The sequence below is a fragment of the Phodopus roborovskii genome, unplaced genomic scaffold (genome assembly GCF_943737965.1).
Source record: "Phodopus roborovskii unplaced genomic scaffold, PHOROB, whole genome shotgun sequence".
Taxonomy (NCBI): Eukaryota; Metazoa; Chordata; class Mammalia; order Rodentia; family Cricetidae; genus Phodopus; species Phodopus roborovskii.
Window position 1 is genome coordinate 13,346,782 of NW_026125059.1, and position 14,116 is coordinate 13,360,897.

General features: G+C 51.5%; 1 protein-coding gene across 2 annotated transcripts in view; it reads left to right on the forward strand.

Annotated features, from left to right (window-relative positions):
* The window catches only part of Cdh22 (cadherin 22), a 64,194-nt gene that overhangs the window by 21,173 nt on the left and 28,905 nt on the right, over positions 1-14,116 (forward strand). Inside the window, exons 3-5 of one of the 2 annotated variants that reach the window (XM_051186310.1) lie at positions 958-1,077; positions 10,646-10,813; positions 13,685-13,878. In XM_051186310.1, the coding sequence (XP_051042267.1) occupies positions 958-1,077; positions 10,646-10,813; positions 13,685-13,878 (482 nt within the window). The remainder of the gene's footprint in view (positions 1-957; positions 1,078-10,645; positions 10,814-13,684; positions 13,879-14,116) is intronic. The other variant, XM_051186318.1, reaches the window with a different exon arrangement.

A 14,116-nucleotide genomic window follows, 5' to 3' on the forward strand; every position in this document is an offset into this window, starting at 1 on the left:
CCCCCCTTTTTTTTTCTAGAAAGGTTCCCATGGTCTTCCCGTCTTCCCCTCCCCCACTGGTCTAGCCTCACATCCCAAGCCCTGCTTTCGTCAAATTGAACATGATGTCAAATTAGAGCCATCTCTGGGACAGGCCGGGAGAAGCTCCCAGTTTAATGAGGCAGCGTCGAAAATCAATAACTTAATTGCCGCTGTTTGATGGACTTTTATCCAATTTATGCTCTCCCCAGCAGCCTACGTGCAGAGCATGAGGAAAAGTGTGTGTGGCTTGAGGGGGGGCAGCGCTGTCTGGGCACCAGGGGGAGGGGCAAGAGGGCATTGTGACCTACGGCTAACCACTTTCAAAGGGAAGCTGGCCAATGCCATCCTCCTGCCTGGGGGCCAGGAAAGAGATGCCAGCCTCTGAGGCCCAGTGAGCTGGGTTGAGTTTCTTCTCTCTCTGCTGCTGCAGAGAGAGAAGACAGGTGGCAGAGTCCAAAATGAATGCAGAGGGGCTGGAGTGACTAACCCCCCCACCCCCGGCCTGCTTTCCAGCCCCAGCTCTGACTGTGTCTCTTCGCCGAGTAGATAATGACTGTCCCCGTTTCTGCCTGTGAGGGTCTGCCCTTAGCTGCACAGTATGGAAATATCAGATCCGCCCTCCCACTTGTCCTGCAAGTCAAGGTCTGGCATTCTGCCCATTTTTGGAGGAGAAACCAAGATTCCCTTGCTAGTCCTACCTCTGGGAACCAAGGGTACTTAAGTCCAGATATGACTCCATGATCACTGGTGTCCCTAGGAAGTCCATGGGTCAGGAAGCAGGTTGGGCCTCCGTGTGAGGACAGGGTTGTGAGGTGGCTGGCCGATGATCTCCAGTAGATTCCTCTCATGGCTTCCCTAGAGCGGGGAGAGGACAGGGCCACAAAGTTCCAGGTGACTGCTGTATGACCATTGTCTTGCTTGGTCCCCTGGGTCCAGGCACGTCTGTGATGCAGGTGATGGCCTCTGATGCAGATGACCCCACCTATGGCAGCAGCGCCCGGCTGGTGTACAGCGTGCTAGATGGCGAGCACCACTTCACAGTGGACCCCAAGACAGGTGAGGGGTGGGGCTGGGCCAGGGGGTGGGGCCAGAGCGATAGAGCCCATGGCCGATGGCCAAGCCTGCTGACCCAGCAACACTGAGGAAGCACAGAGCTCCTGTAGGCATGCCTCTTGGGTTCCAGGAGACTCTGGGGATGTGGGAGTGTGGGCAGCCATGCAAGAAGAGGAGAGAGTGTGGGAAAGTGGGTGGCATGTCACGTAAATAGAGGAGGAAAAGGGAAAGGCAGGAGGCACAGCTATCTGTACCTGTAAGGATCTCATGTGTCTGAACTTGGCCCCCTTGTCCCTGGGACTAAAGCGATCCGGGTGTGTTACTGGGTCACCGGTGAGTTCTTGGAGGTTATCCTTTTAGGTGTGTATTAAGCACTGCTCCCACAGCAGCTGCTGATCTGATGGGAAGATGAAGTGACACTTCCTTATTTACCCCTCACGCATGCATGCGCCACAGAACAACAGCACCCACCATCTCCCTCTTTACTCTGGGCTTAGAAGATGATGCACCTCTGAGATCTCTGGGAGAGTGCCAATGAAGACAGGCTCAGAGAGGCAGATGACTAAGCTTGAGTCACACAGCTGAGGAGAGCTACTGACAATGACAGGACATTTTACTGTCCCAGGATAGGAAGAAGATGTGATAGCAACTTCAAGGCAGCTATCAGATGCCATGTGTGGCCCATGGGACTGTAGGGGTGGGATAGGCATTCACTGGAATAATCAGTTGAAGTGCCCAGCAGTAAAGCATAGATGGAGAGGTGAGGGAAGGCGCCCAGGGAGAGGGCATGGTGCAGTGAAAGCTAGGGGTGGGGATGTGGGCAGGCAATGTGTCCAGGCTGGCAGAGCTCGGGAGCTCAAGTCGATTCTAAGGGCAGTGTGTGTGGGTGTGTGTGATGGATCTGGCTTTGGTTTTTGTTCGTGTGTTTGTTTTGTTTGGTTTGGGGAGGAGAGGGAGGAATCCAGTCTATGAGCTCAGTTTAATTGTGTTCTCTTATACATAATATCTTCATTATTCTTACCTCCTTGCAAAGGCAGTACATTTGAGGAAAACATTCAAACATTAAGGAAATGCTAAGGAGGAAGTGCCCCACTCCCTGCCCCCAGCCGCCACAGCCCCACAAGTAGCAAGCGGCTGGTGTGTGCAGCCTGGACAATCTCAGACTCGTTCACTTGAAAAACATTAAGTCGTTTTGAAAATAGATAGAACATCTCATCTTAGGGTTCAAAATTCAAAAAGTTCAAATGAGTATTTAGCAGCAATCCTTCACCTCGTCTGGTCCCCAAGCCACCTCGCCTATGTCCCCAAGGCAACCAATGTAATTTTCTTGTGGATATTTGCAGAGCTGTGCTATGCATGTACAAGGAAATAGGGCATGTGTGTTTATCTTCTTTGCTTTACATGGACGGTAGTTATAAACACGCCATACATATAGCTTGCTGCTTTTGCTTAACAATACATCTTGAAGATGGTTCCATATCAGTCCACAAAGAGCGCCCTCATTCTTTTATTTAATGCCTGTTATGGATATACTGAAATTTATTTCACCTGTCCCCTCCTGATGGACACGTACCCTGCTTCCAATCATTTGCTACAACGAACAGTGCTTCCACGAATAACCTTGTACATACATCATTTTCTGCCCGTGGGAGTGTGTCTGCAGGGTAATTTTCAGGAAGTAGAAATGCTGGGTCACAGGACACATGCATTTGGAATCTCAACAGATAGTACCTAGAGGTACCAGATTATACTCCCCACCCTCAGATTGCCATGCCCAAGTCCCCTCCTCCTCACCAATGCTGTGGGTTCATTGATGATGTCTGAGCGGGGAAGTGACATGTTCAGGTTTTCATTTTAACAAGATCCCTTGGGTGGCAGCAAGTGAGCTTGGCCCTGAGACAGGAATTGGAGGCAGAGAGGTGCCAGAGCCCAGGCGTCCAGCACAGAACCCTAAAGACAAAAGTCAAAAGTACTTGCCCAACACCTACCTGGATTCCTTAACACCTGGCTGGTTGAGAGGCTGGAGTTGATGCAGGGTTGGAAGTGAGTGTGTGCTGAGATGCTAAAGAAAATGATAGGGCGCAGGAAAATCCTGCAAGGGGCAGACACTAGGCAGGCTAGAACCTCTGATTCTCCCCTTGTTCCATTCTCTCATAGTCATGTAGGGCAGAGCTGCCTCCCATGGAAAGAGGAGGAAGTGAATTAAGAGACATCAACAGGAGAGGGACTGACCAGTGTGTCCCAGGGTCTGGGGTACAGCAAAAAACAAGCAAACAAAAAACCCCAACCTTAGGGACTGGAGAGATGGTGCAGCAATTAAGAGCGCTGGCTGATCTTCCAGAGGACCCAAGTTCAGTTTCCAGCACCACGGTGGCTGCTTATATCTGTCTATAACTCCAGCTCCAGGGGAATCCAACACCATCTTCCAGCCTCTGCAGGGACTGCATACACATGGCACACATATATACTTACAGGCAAGCATTCATACATATAGAAATAAACAAGTATTTTAAGATAATAATTCAGCATTAATTGTGTCAGAGTTATAAGGGAAGAGAAGAAAGGAAACTTATAGAAGTTTCAGGCCTTTGTCTAAACCATGGACATGGAGCTCTGAGGATGGCTGAAGCTTTTGAAGTCTCCCATGACTATAGGAGAGTAGAGTAAGGGAGGCATCAGGGGCTCCAGCCTGCCCAGTGTCTGCCCTTTGTAGGAGCTCACTGTCCCCCCTTTCTCTCTCTTAAGCACCTTCTGCTTTAGTACACACCCCTCACCCTGTGCTCTTGAGCTTGTGGGAATGCAGAGGGAGACTTCTGTGGTTCATTCAGATACTGACAGATTGGTCACTACAGGTCTGGGTGTGCACTAGGCACTAGGGAGACAGAAACAGGGTCATCCAAGACGGCATTTCTGGAGCTTTTAGCAGAGAAAGAAAGAGAGAAAGTTGGGGCTGGAGAGATGGTTCAGTGGCTAAGAGCACTGGCTGCTTTTACCGAGGACCCGGGTTCAATTCCCAGCACCTCACAACTGTCTGTGACTCATGTTCCAGGGGATCTGATACCCTCATACAGACATACATGTAGACAAAATACCAGTGTACATAAAATACAAATAAATAAATTTTTTTCTAAATGGAAATAAAAGAAGAAATACAGAAAATAAGCCCACTGGCCTAAGCACAGTGCTGGGAAGCAATGGCTTCCAGCAAGGAGTGTAAAGGATTAGACGGAGATGTAGAAATTGGAGTCCACACCCAGATGAAGTGAGGGCCATGGGGCTGTTTAGGGATAAGCGGTGGGGTCATGAGGACAAGGAGTGTGTATTGTGTTCTGCACAGCTCTTGGTACAGGGATCTCTATGGATTTGAGGCCAGCCTAAGCTACATAGTCACAGGCAAGAGTAGAATTGTTTGGGTGAGTGTGGGGGTTAGCAGGGCTTGAATCTTGGGAGGTAGCAAGGACGGGTAGACGAAAGGTTAAACACTATGAGAGTGAAGAGGGCTCCAGTTTCTGAGAAGCAACCACCATGCTCAGAAGTGGCGTGACAGGTGAGAGTCCAAAGGCCCAGTGCAACAGAGACAGTGTATTAGAAGCCAGAAAGGGGGCTCGTTCCAAGCCAGGTGAGGAGTGCTAATGCGGTCCTTGGTTGAATCTCCCCAACTTCCGGGTCCGAAAGGGTCCTCCCTCTGACATTTCCCAGGATGCACTGGGTCCTCCCTCTGTACCCCAGCATCACCCCCCACTGCCACAATCACCCTGGCACTACTGCCAGCCCCAGCCCGTTTCCCCAGCCAGGAATATTCTGCCAGTGCGGGTCTATATTTAGCTGCTACTGCGAGGTACAGTCTGTTCTCGTTGCGCAGCTAGCAGGGAGCAGAGCCACAAGAGGCCTGAGGGGAAGGTGTGAGGAAGAGAGGAGGAGGGGCTGCGCCATGGGGCCGAATGCCAGAGGAGGAATTAACTTGTGTGTTTTAAAGGCCAGGCCTGCCAGCCAGCCCCCCACAGGGGCGACAGGGATGGCATTTGGAGGCTAATGAGGCATCACACAGGCTCCAGGGCCCCCTCTGAAGCATCTGGAGGAGATAGAGGGGTTGGTGAAGGCAACAGCTGGAACTGGGGATCCTGGGTGCGAACACAGCCATGGGCAGCCATGACCAGTTATAATTGTGAGCCCCACCTGCCACCACCTCAGCATGAACAGAAAGGCTCTCTCAGAGATGTCATACTCTTGCCTAAAAAGTCACACCTGTGTGCCAGGGACCACCATTGGTCCCAGAGGGGATGGAAGTCAGACTTGTTAAGCATCCGTTGTATGCTGGGTCCTGGGGTTGGATGGTAGACCCAACTCCTCTTCTGCCCTTGTAGATTTCTATTCTGACAGAGAAACTAGAAAGAGCCTTCCAGGTGAGGGGGACAGGCAGGAGGCAGAAGAGGCCACTCAGGCGGTCCAAGTTCTGAGCAGTCATCCCAAGCCATGTAGACATCCTTATGCTGACAAAAAGATCACCTGGGCCTCTGCCTCCCTGGGGCTTGTCCATGGGGGTGCCTAACCCAGGATGCCAAGAAAAATATGTGTGGGAGCCTCTAAAATGGGGCTGAAGAGATGGCTCCATGGGTAAAATGCTCTATGTGCAAGCTTGAGGCCCTGAGTTCAGGTCCCTAGAACCACAGAAAGCCAGAGGTAGTGGTGTGTGTGTGTGTGTGTGTGTGTGTGTGTGTGTGTGTGTAACCTCAGCGATCCCATAGTGAGATGAGAAACAGAGACAGAACTCTCAGAAGCTTGGGGTAAGAAGCAGTAAATGAGTGAGCCTGTCTTCTTATTTATTTACTTACTTACTCATTTTGGTTTATTGAGAAAGGGTTTCTCTGTAACTTTGGAGCCTGGAACTCGCTCTGTAGACCAGCGAAATTCAGAGTTTCACAAGTCTCTGCTTCCTGAGTGCTGGGATTAAAGGTGTGCACCACCACTGCCTAGGTTAGTGACCTAGTGACAAGACAGAAGGTGAGAATGGACACTCAAAGTTGTCCTCTGCCCTCAACAGGTGCACTGTGGCATGTGCTTGCCCTTAGCTACTCCTTAGCTACTGTGATAAAACATCGAGACCAAAGCAACTTGCAGAAGGAAGGGTTTATTTGGGCTCACGATCCCAGAGGGTTAGGGTCCACAATGGCCAAGAGGAGGCATGGCTGCGGGACATCTGAGAACTCACATTTCATATCACAGTCAGAAAGCGAAGGGCACACTCACACTGGTGACAATCTTTCCAAACCTCCATGTCTACCGTTTGTGACACACTCCTCCAGCAAGGCCACACCTCATAATTCCTCCCCAAAGAGCCACCAACTGGGGACCAAGTATTCAAATGCCCAAGACTTATGAGGAATATGTCATTCAAACTAACACACACACACACACACACACACACACACACACACACACAAAATACATACACACATACACAAAAACAACTTTTAAAAAGTTCTTAAAAAGTAAGACTTGTCTCATCTGTGTGCCTCAGCAACCCCCAGGAGAGGTCTCTTCATCTTGTTTTCCTCTTGCTGTGATAAAATTCCCCCCCAAAAAGATAAAGAAAAACAGCAGAAAGGGTTCCATTCACAGTCCATCACAGCAAGAAATCAAGGCCCCTCGGATCTCCAAGGGGATGGTCACATTGCATCCTCATTAAGACAGGTTTTCCTAGCTCAATTAACATAATTGAGATAATCCCCCACAGGTGTGCCCAGAGCCCTGCCTCCTAGGTAATTCTGGATCCTGTCGAGAAGCTACCATAGTGGATAGCCTCATTTTATGGAACAAGGCGCAGACTCAGACAGATCCAAAACCTTCCCCAAGTCAGGGTGTGTAAACAGTGGAAAGAATAGCCAACCCCGTGTCTGTCTGACCCACACTTATCTTTTTTACACTCCTCATATCCAAGGCTGCCTGTTTCCAGCATATCACAGACCCTCAGTGTCAAGTGAGTGAATGAATGAATGAATGAATGAATGAATGAATGAATGAGAGCACGGCTGATTTGGGAATTGTGCACCTCCGTATGCCCTCCTCCCTGTGCACCCCCACAGAGGACATTCATCTGTTGGTATCTGACAGGGATTGGCTCCAAGTCTCCAAAGCTGCTGGAGCATAAGGTGGTGAGATACCAGCATGTCACCTCCCGCATCCGTTCATGTACTCTAAGTCACCCCTGGAGGACTGATGACACCTCTCATGAAGCCAGTGCAGGAAATCCATGTCTCACCCTCTCGTTCGGGGAATAACATTGAGGGGAAAGTGCCACACATGCAGCGCAGCCGTGGTTACCTCCTTCATGTTTTCCGTATGTGGTTGGCTGTACCCAGAGAAGACAAACCTGCAAATCTAAAATCTGCTAATGCACACAGAAGGCTCACTGCGGTGTGCCTTGTCTTTGTCCCCCCCCCCCTGCCGTCCCCACTAACTATTGAGCTGTGGAGTCCACTTCCCCACCCTTGAACCTGGTTGGCTTTGGCCCAATAGGAAGTGATTGTAGATGTAGATTCCAACGTTCTTAAGAAGTCTTTCATTAAAAAAATAACTTTTTAACATTTGTGTGTTTTTCTGTGTGTGTGTGCATGTGTGTAGGCATACATGTAGAGGACAATGTGTGTGTGAACAGAACCCAGGTCACCAGATGAGGGCCAGCCTTTGACCTTCAACTTTTGTTCTGGAACACAGTCCTGAGATCTCACAGAAGGATGCCAGCTTCCTGGAGGGAGAGGGAGCCCACATGTCCCCACAGAGGGAGGCTGGGGTCATCTTGGGCCTCTCAGACTAACTGACCATCAGTTAGTCACAGCTACATGAATTAGCTCTGGAACAGTTCAGCTAATCGGATTTCTCTAGTTACCTAAGGCTGTACCAATCAAGCTAAGCCAAACTTTGTGGATCAATGGTTTATTCTTTGTCACAGTTGTGTGGGCTAGTCGAGCAGTTCCTTCTCAAGGGTCATTTGTGGAACAGCCCTTGGCTGTCAGGCAGCTGAGTGCTGACTCTGCTGGCAGACATAGACCTCTTACCATGTCCCTTTCATTCTGGGTTGCTTCAATGTGCAGGGGCCTTAGGATTCCCAGAGAAAAGACCCCAACACTAAAGACTTAACAGTCCTCTGACTTGTCCACTAAGCCAGAGCACATCACATGCCCAAGGCCATATTCAGCGGGTAGGAATTATTCAAGGTTGTGGGTACTGGGAGTTGTGTTTCATCAGAAACTATCTCCATAGCAACTTTACATGGTGCATGACTCCAGACAATGTCCAGAGGCCACATGACCCCTGCTTCCCACTCCAGGATGCCCAGAGGCTCCTGAGCCACATGATCTATGAGATATCATGTCCCCAATCTCTCTGGAGTGGGGACAACAGGGAAGCTAGCTGCATGGGGCCTCCCTCCTCACCTACTCAGGTAGAGCCAGACTTCTACTCAGAGCTGGGGGTGCAGAGCTTTGAGATACATGGTAGCCCTAAATCCTGCTACCAGACTGTCACTCAGTGAATCCCTAGATGTAAAGTGTCCAGCTACTCAGCGCCATGCCAGATATGCTGGCACATATCTGTAGTTCAGCACTTGGGAGGTGGGGGCAGGAAGGTCAGGAGTTCAAAGCCAGCCTGAGATACATGAAAGCCTCTCTCAAAACAACAAAGTCAGCTCTTCTTCTTACCTTCCTGCCCTGGACCTCACCTGTAAGCCCGGTGGCCACTATACCTGCCTGCCATTTGTCCTTGCTCCCTGCTGGATTAGCCACCTGTTCTGGCTCCAACAAGCCTTGTCTTTTTCTCTCCCTCTGTCTCCCTCTCTCTCTTCTCCGTGGTTCTGACTCTTCCCCTGCTTGTCTTCTCTCCCTTTCTCAGGAGGTCTCCCCTCCCCAAATGTCTTCTTCTTCCCTAGTATCTCCTGCTGTTTCTCTACCCAGGTCTCTCTTATCCTGGGTCCTTGGCTCCTCTCTCTCTCTCTCTCTCTCTCTCTCTCTCTCTCTCTCTCTGTTCCCTTTCTCTCTTCTTTCTTCCCCTTATGTTCTTCCCTTCCTCTCCCTGTGATCACAAAAGCAGACCACTCTGAGTACTGCCTGCTCTGGTCACATCACACACACACACGCGCATGCACACACACCATCCCATAGCCTCTTCTCCCGTCCCATTACCTTTACTGGAATCCAGGGACTTGGGGACATCAGGAGTTGGAGCACAGGTTTTATGGGGCGCATCCTGGGGCTGCTGATGCATGACTCCACCTGGTGCTCGGGCCCAGTCACCACCTGTCACCACCTGTGCTTGACAGGTGGGAGGGGGTGTCAGGAGAGGCTCTGAATGCCTCATCAACCCCCCCCTCCTGACCAGGGTTCCCACACTGGCAGGAAACGAGGCCTGGCCATCTTCTCTGCAGAGTTAACCTTCAGCATTCCCTTTTCTGCTTCTACACCATGGGCAGCTTGGAAGATGGTCTTCCCAGCCGTTCTCTGTGGCCTGGGCAGAAGACCCAGGCTTGGGGTGTGGGAGAGGGCTGGGGACAATTAGGGGTGCACATATGTGACTGTGGTCCATATGTATGCAGGAATGAGTGTGACCCTCAGTGACAGTTGCTTAAATGCTAAACACCCAGAGCACTTGTTTGGTACTAAGTTCTACAGGTCACCAACAAGCCAGGCAGATGCCCTGCTCATACAAACCAAATCCTAGGGGAAACAGACCCACGATGGGACTGGCTACCAGGGGCAGATTCCCAGGGGCAGAGCTGGTCCCCAGGCCTCCTCTCAGCAAAGCAAGTGGTCCTTTGTATGTGGAAGTGTGTGAGGCACGTGTGTCAGGGTGTTAGTCTGTTGGTGTGTACGTGTACGTGTATGAAGGTGCAGAGCACTTGTCTGTGATTGTGTACCGTGGGAATGTGTGTGAGGTGTCTGTGTGCAAGTGTGCACTGGCCCATGAGCTCCGTGGAGCCCGGTGGCCACACGTCTTGGTTTACTTTTTTAGTGCTGTGACAAAACACCACAACCAAGGGAAAGCATTTAACCAGGCATGGTGGGTGCATTCCTTTAATCCCAGCACTCAGGAGGCAAAGGCCAGCCTGGTCTGCACAGAAAGTTCCAGACCAGCCTGATCTAAACAGTGAGATCCTGTCAAGCAATCCCCACCCCCAAACATTTAATTGGAGCTCACAGCTCCCAAGGGTTAGAATCTGTGACCATCACGGTGAAGACCGTGACCATAAGCAGGCAGCACGATCCTGAAATAGTAGCCTAGCCGAGAGCTCATCTGATCCACAAGCAGGGGTAGAGCTAAACTCCAAGCCCACGCCCAGTGACACACCTCCTCCGTCAAGGCCACACCTCCTAATCCTTCCCCAACAATTCCACCAACTGAGGACCCAACATGAAAACACATGGTCTTTGAGAGCCATTCTCAATCAAACCACCATCCCACACATGTCTTTTGCACCCATGGCTCTCCCTTGACCTTCAGTACACAGGCCAGCATGGCTGAGCCCTGACTCTGCCTGACCAGAGTTTGTCACCGTGTCCCCATTCTCCCTCACCCACAGGTGTGATCCGGACAGCTGTGCCCGACCTCGACCGTGAGAGCCAGGAACGCTATGAAGTGGTTATCCAAGCCACAGACATGGCAGGCCAGCTGGGTGGCCTCTCAGGCTCCACTACAGTCACCATCGTGGTTACTGACGTCAATGACAACCCACCCCGCTTCCCACAGAGTAAGTGGTGTTATGTGTATCTGTCCGTCTGCATGAGAGTTCACTGGTCCAGCTTCCCTTAAAGCTTCCTGCCTGCACCTGGGTGCTTCTATGTCCCCACTCACCCTGTCCTCCTCCAAGCCTGCCTCCCACAGAAGGAAACCCCTGCCGATCTGGTTTTGCAGACAGGATTGCTGTAGCCTCCCGTTGGAGAAGCCCTGCCCACCCTCTGTCCATCCATTTGCCCTCTTGCTGTCCCTGAATTCAGGGCCTTCTAGCTGCTGCTAGGTGCCTGACCCAAGCTTGTAAAGTGGTGATGAAGGCTTGCTCACAGGGGCCTAGATTGAAGGGGGCAGCCACTGCTCCCAGGCAGAGGGACACCCATACCTAAGCCCAGGAAAGCTGAGTCTGAGGACAAGGTTCTCCCTCCTTGGAGACTAGCAGTCTGTGCAGATGAATCAGGTGGCTTGTCTATTCTGGCACAAGTGGGCATAAACGGCCTCTCTGGATTAGGCCCCCACCTGTCTGTCAGCCTGGCTAGTGGGGCTGTCCCAGGCTCAGGCCCAGCCGCCACAGGGAAGCTGCAGCTGCAGCTGGCAGAGACTAAATGCCGCTGAGAGCCAGCTGATTCCTATCAGGCGAGTCATTACCCGAGGTCCACTGCTCTCATATTAGGCCCAGCCACAGGGGACTGACCCCCACAAGATAAGCGAATGCAATCCCTTAGCTGAGCTCACAGCAGCCTACCACCTTAGCCATTCAGCACAGGGTGTGCCCAGCACAGGCTACAGACACTGGGCTGAGGCGGGCAGGCCCCAGCACTCCTGATCCCAAAGGGAACACTTCAGGCCAGACAATAAACAGTGACAGGCTCTGGGCAGCAGGCTCTGCATGAGGGGCAGAGCAGAAAGGAGGCCCAGCCAGAAAGGCTGCTGATGCATTCCTCCCTCCATCTCTACCTCCCTCCTCCTCTTCCTTCTCCCTTACTCCCTCATTCCCTTTCTTCCTTCCTTCCTTCTGCCCTTCTGCCCTTCTCTCCTGCCCTCATTTCTTTTTTGTGACTATAGAGGACAGAAGGGCAAAAAGTAGAAAAGCTTAAAGCCAACCCTCAGCCCCACCAGCAGGACCCAGAGTCCCCCGAGTGCCTTTCCCAGCCGCTGCATCTTCTGCCCCAACAGTACCAGCGACCACTCTGCCTGTTGCCATCATTTCTACGCTTTTCTGAGAGTCTGCCCTCCTCTCTCTGTATCCAAGCACTATCATCTCCTCCCACCCCTTGTGAACCTCAAATAAGTGAAACCATATGATATAAACTGCTGTGTGCCTTTGACTTCCAAAGTTGCATTCCTAATCTCGGGCTGTTTCTTCTAGCTGAGTTCCTTCTCCTTGCTATATAATATTCACCACACATCTATCCTGCTGGATACTCAGCTTGTTTCTAGGTGGAGCTTTTCTGAACTTTAACCTAGTTGCTGATGTCTCCCAGTACCCTTCTGCAAACCCTTCTCTAGTATTGCTGAGAAGTGTTTCCTCATGAAGAAATGTATGTGTCCCTTGTACCACATCCCCACCGACACTGAGTGCAATTAGAATCTACGAGAACCTGGAGACTGCCCATTTGTAACTGCAGCTGGCCTTTATTTATTTACTCACCTGTCCTTAGCACAGCCCACCTATGAGACAGCTTGTTGCGCCTGTCAAATGAGTGCCACGACCCTTGTCTCCCACAGCTCACATTTTGCCCAGAGGGGACAGAATTTGAGCAATTGATAGCAGCACCTGCTAGAATGTTCTTGGGGCCCTCAGGGAGGGGTACAGAAGCAGCTGAAGAGGTAGGGTAAAGTGGGGAGGAAAGGTGGAGGCAGGTACGGGCAAGCCCTGAGCTGTGCTATAATCACTGGGCCACCCAGCAGGCTGGAACCATAGCAGCGGAGTGATGGGCTGGCTCTGTGCATGTTGTGAGGCAGACTGAGGGACTTTCCTGTCTATCCCAAGGGCAGTGGGGAGCTGTGGAGAGGTCCAAGCAAGGATGCTCTCAAGGCTGCAGTATGAGCATGAGAAAGAGGCAGCCACTCCACACAAAGGTTCCCAGGCATTTGAGGCACCAAGACGCAAACTCCCAAACATCACCTGGGCTGACCCCTCATTCAGCAAGCCACTCTGGCTTTGACCCTGGCTCTGGTAAGGTGCTACTGGTGTATCATCTGTCTTCCCTTCAGTCACTTGGCCATCTCTGCCAAAGAGCGCTGGCTTCAGAGTGTTCACACCTGCCATCTCTCTCTAGAATGTGTTTTCCTAGCTATCTGCTGCTTTTGGCTCGTCTCCTCACCCCTTTATCAGTGAAGCACTGTCTTCTTCTATTGTTCACTGTCTGGAGCATCAGAGGTGCTTCTTGGAGGTGACATAAATGCCATCAATGCCACAAGCCAGTCATTTCCATGCAGTCCAGTGCACAGTTCCTCACACCTCACAGGTAACAGTATCTGCATTGTCATAGTAACCCTGCTATTAGGAGTGGGTTCTTCCCATTTCACAAGTAAGGGAAGTGAAGCTCAGGGGTACAGGTCAGAATTGGCTCCAGAGCCTCAACCCTCATCATAAACCTTTTCTGTCCCTCTTGCTGGGCAGGTGGAGAAACAGGTCTCAAGGATGGCAGGGATGTCCCTCCCTATACTGTCAACCAAGAAGCCAGGGGGTGGAATGAGAGACTTCTAATCCCATAGTCTCTGCACTTCTTCAAAAGACAGGCCCACTGCAGTCTCAAATTCCCACCTGGTGGGCAGCCTCCCTCAGATACAAATCCACCCCACCCCACCCGGCATACGCAGGCCCCTCCTCCTTTCCCCAGGGCTGGCAGAAACCAGGGTCACCCTCCTGGCATGTCCCCCACAGAGATGTACCAGTTCAGCATTCAAGAGTCAGTGCCCATCGGCACGGCTGTGGGCCGAGTGAAGGCGGAGGACTCAGATGTGGGCGAGAACACAGACATGACTTATCACCTGCGAGAAGAGAGTGGCAGTGGAGGAGATGCGTTCAAGGTTACCACGGACAGCGACACTCAGGAGGCCATCATAGTAGTGCAGAAGGTAGGGGCTGGCTGCCTTGGGCAGGGTGGGAAGGCCGGTGCCTGGGCCAACTGTGGCAGCCAGGGCATCTCATCTCCTCCGTCCCCGGGGCTGAGTTGAGGACTTGATGGCTCACTACCAACTCACAGGGGACAGAAGGAGGTTGAGAGAGGATAAGTGATCTACCCAAGGTTGCACAGCTACTTGTGAATTCAGGTTTGAGTCCAACATCGTTGGACCTGCTTCAGCACATTCCTGG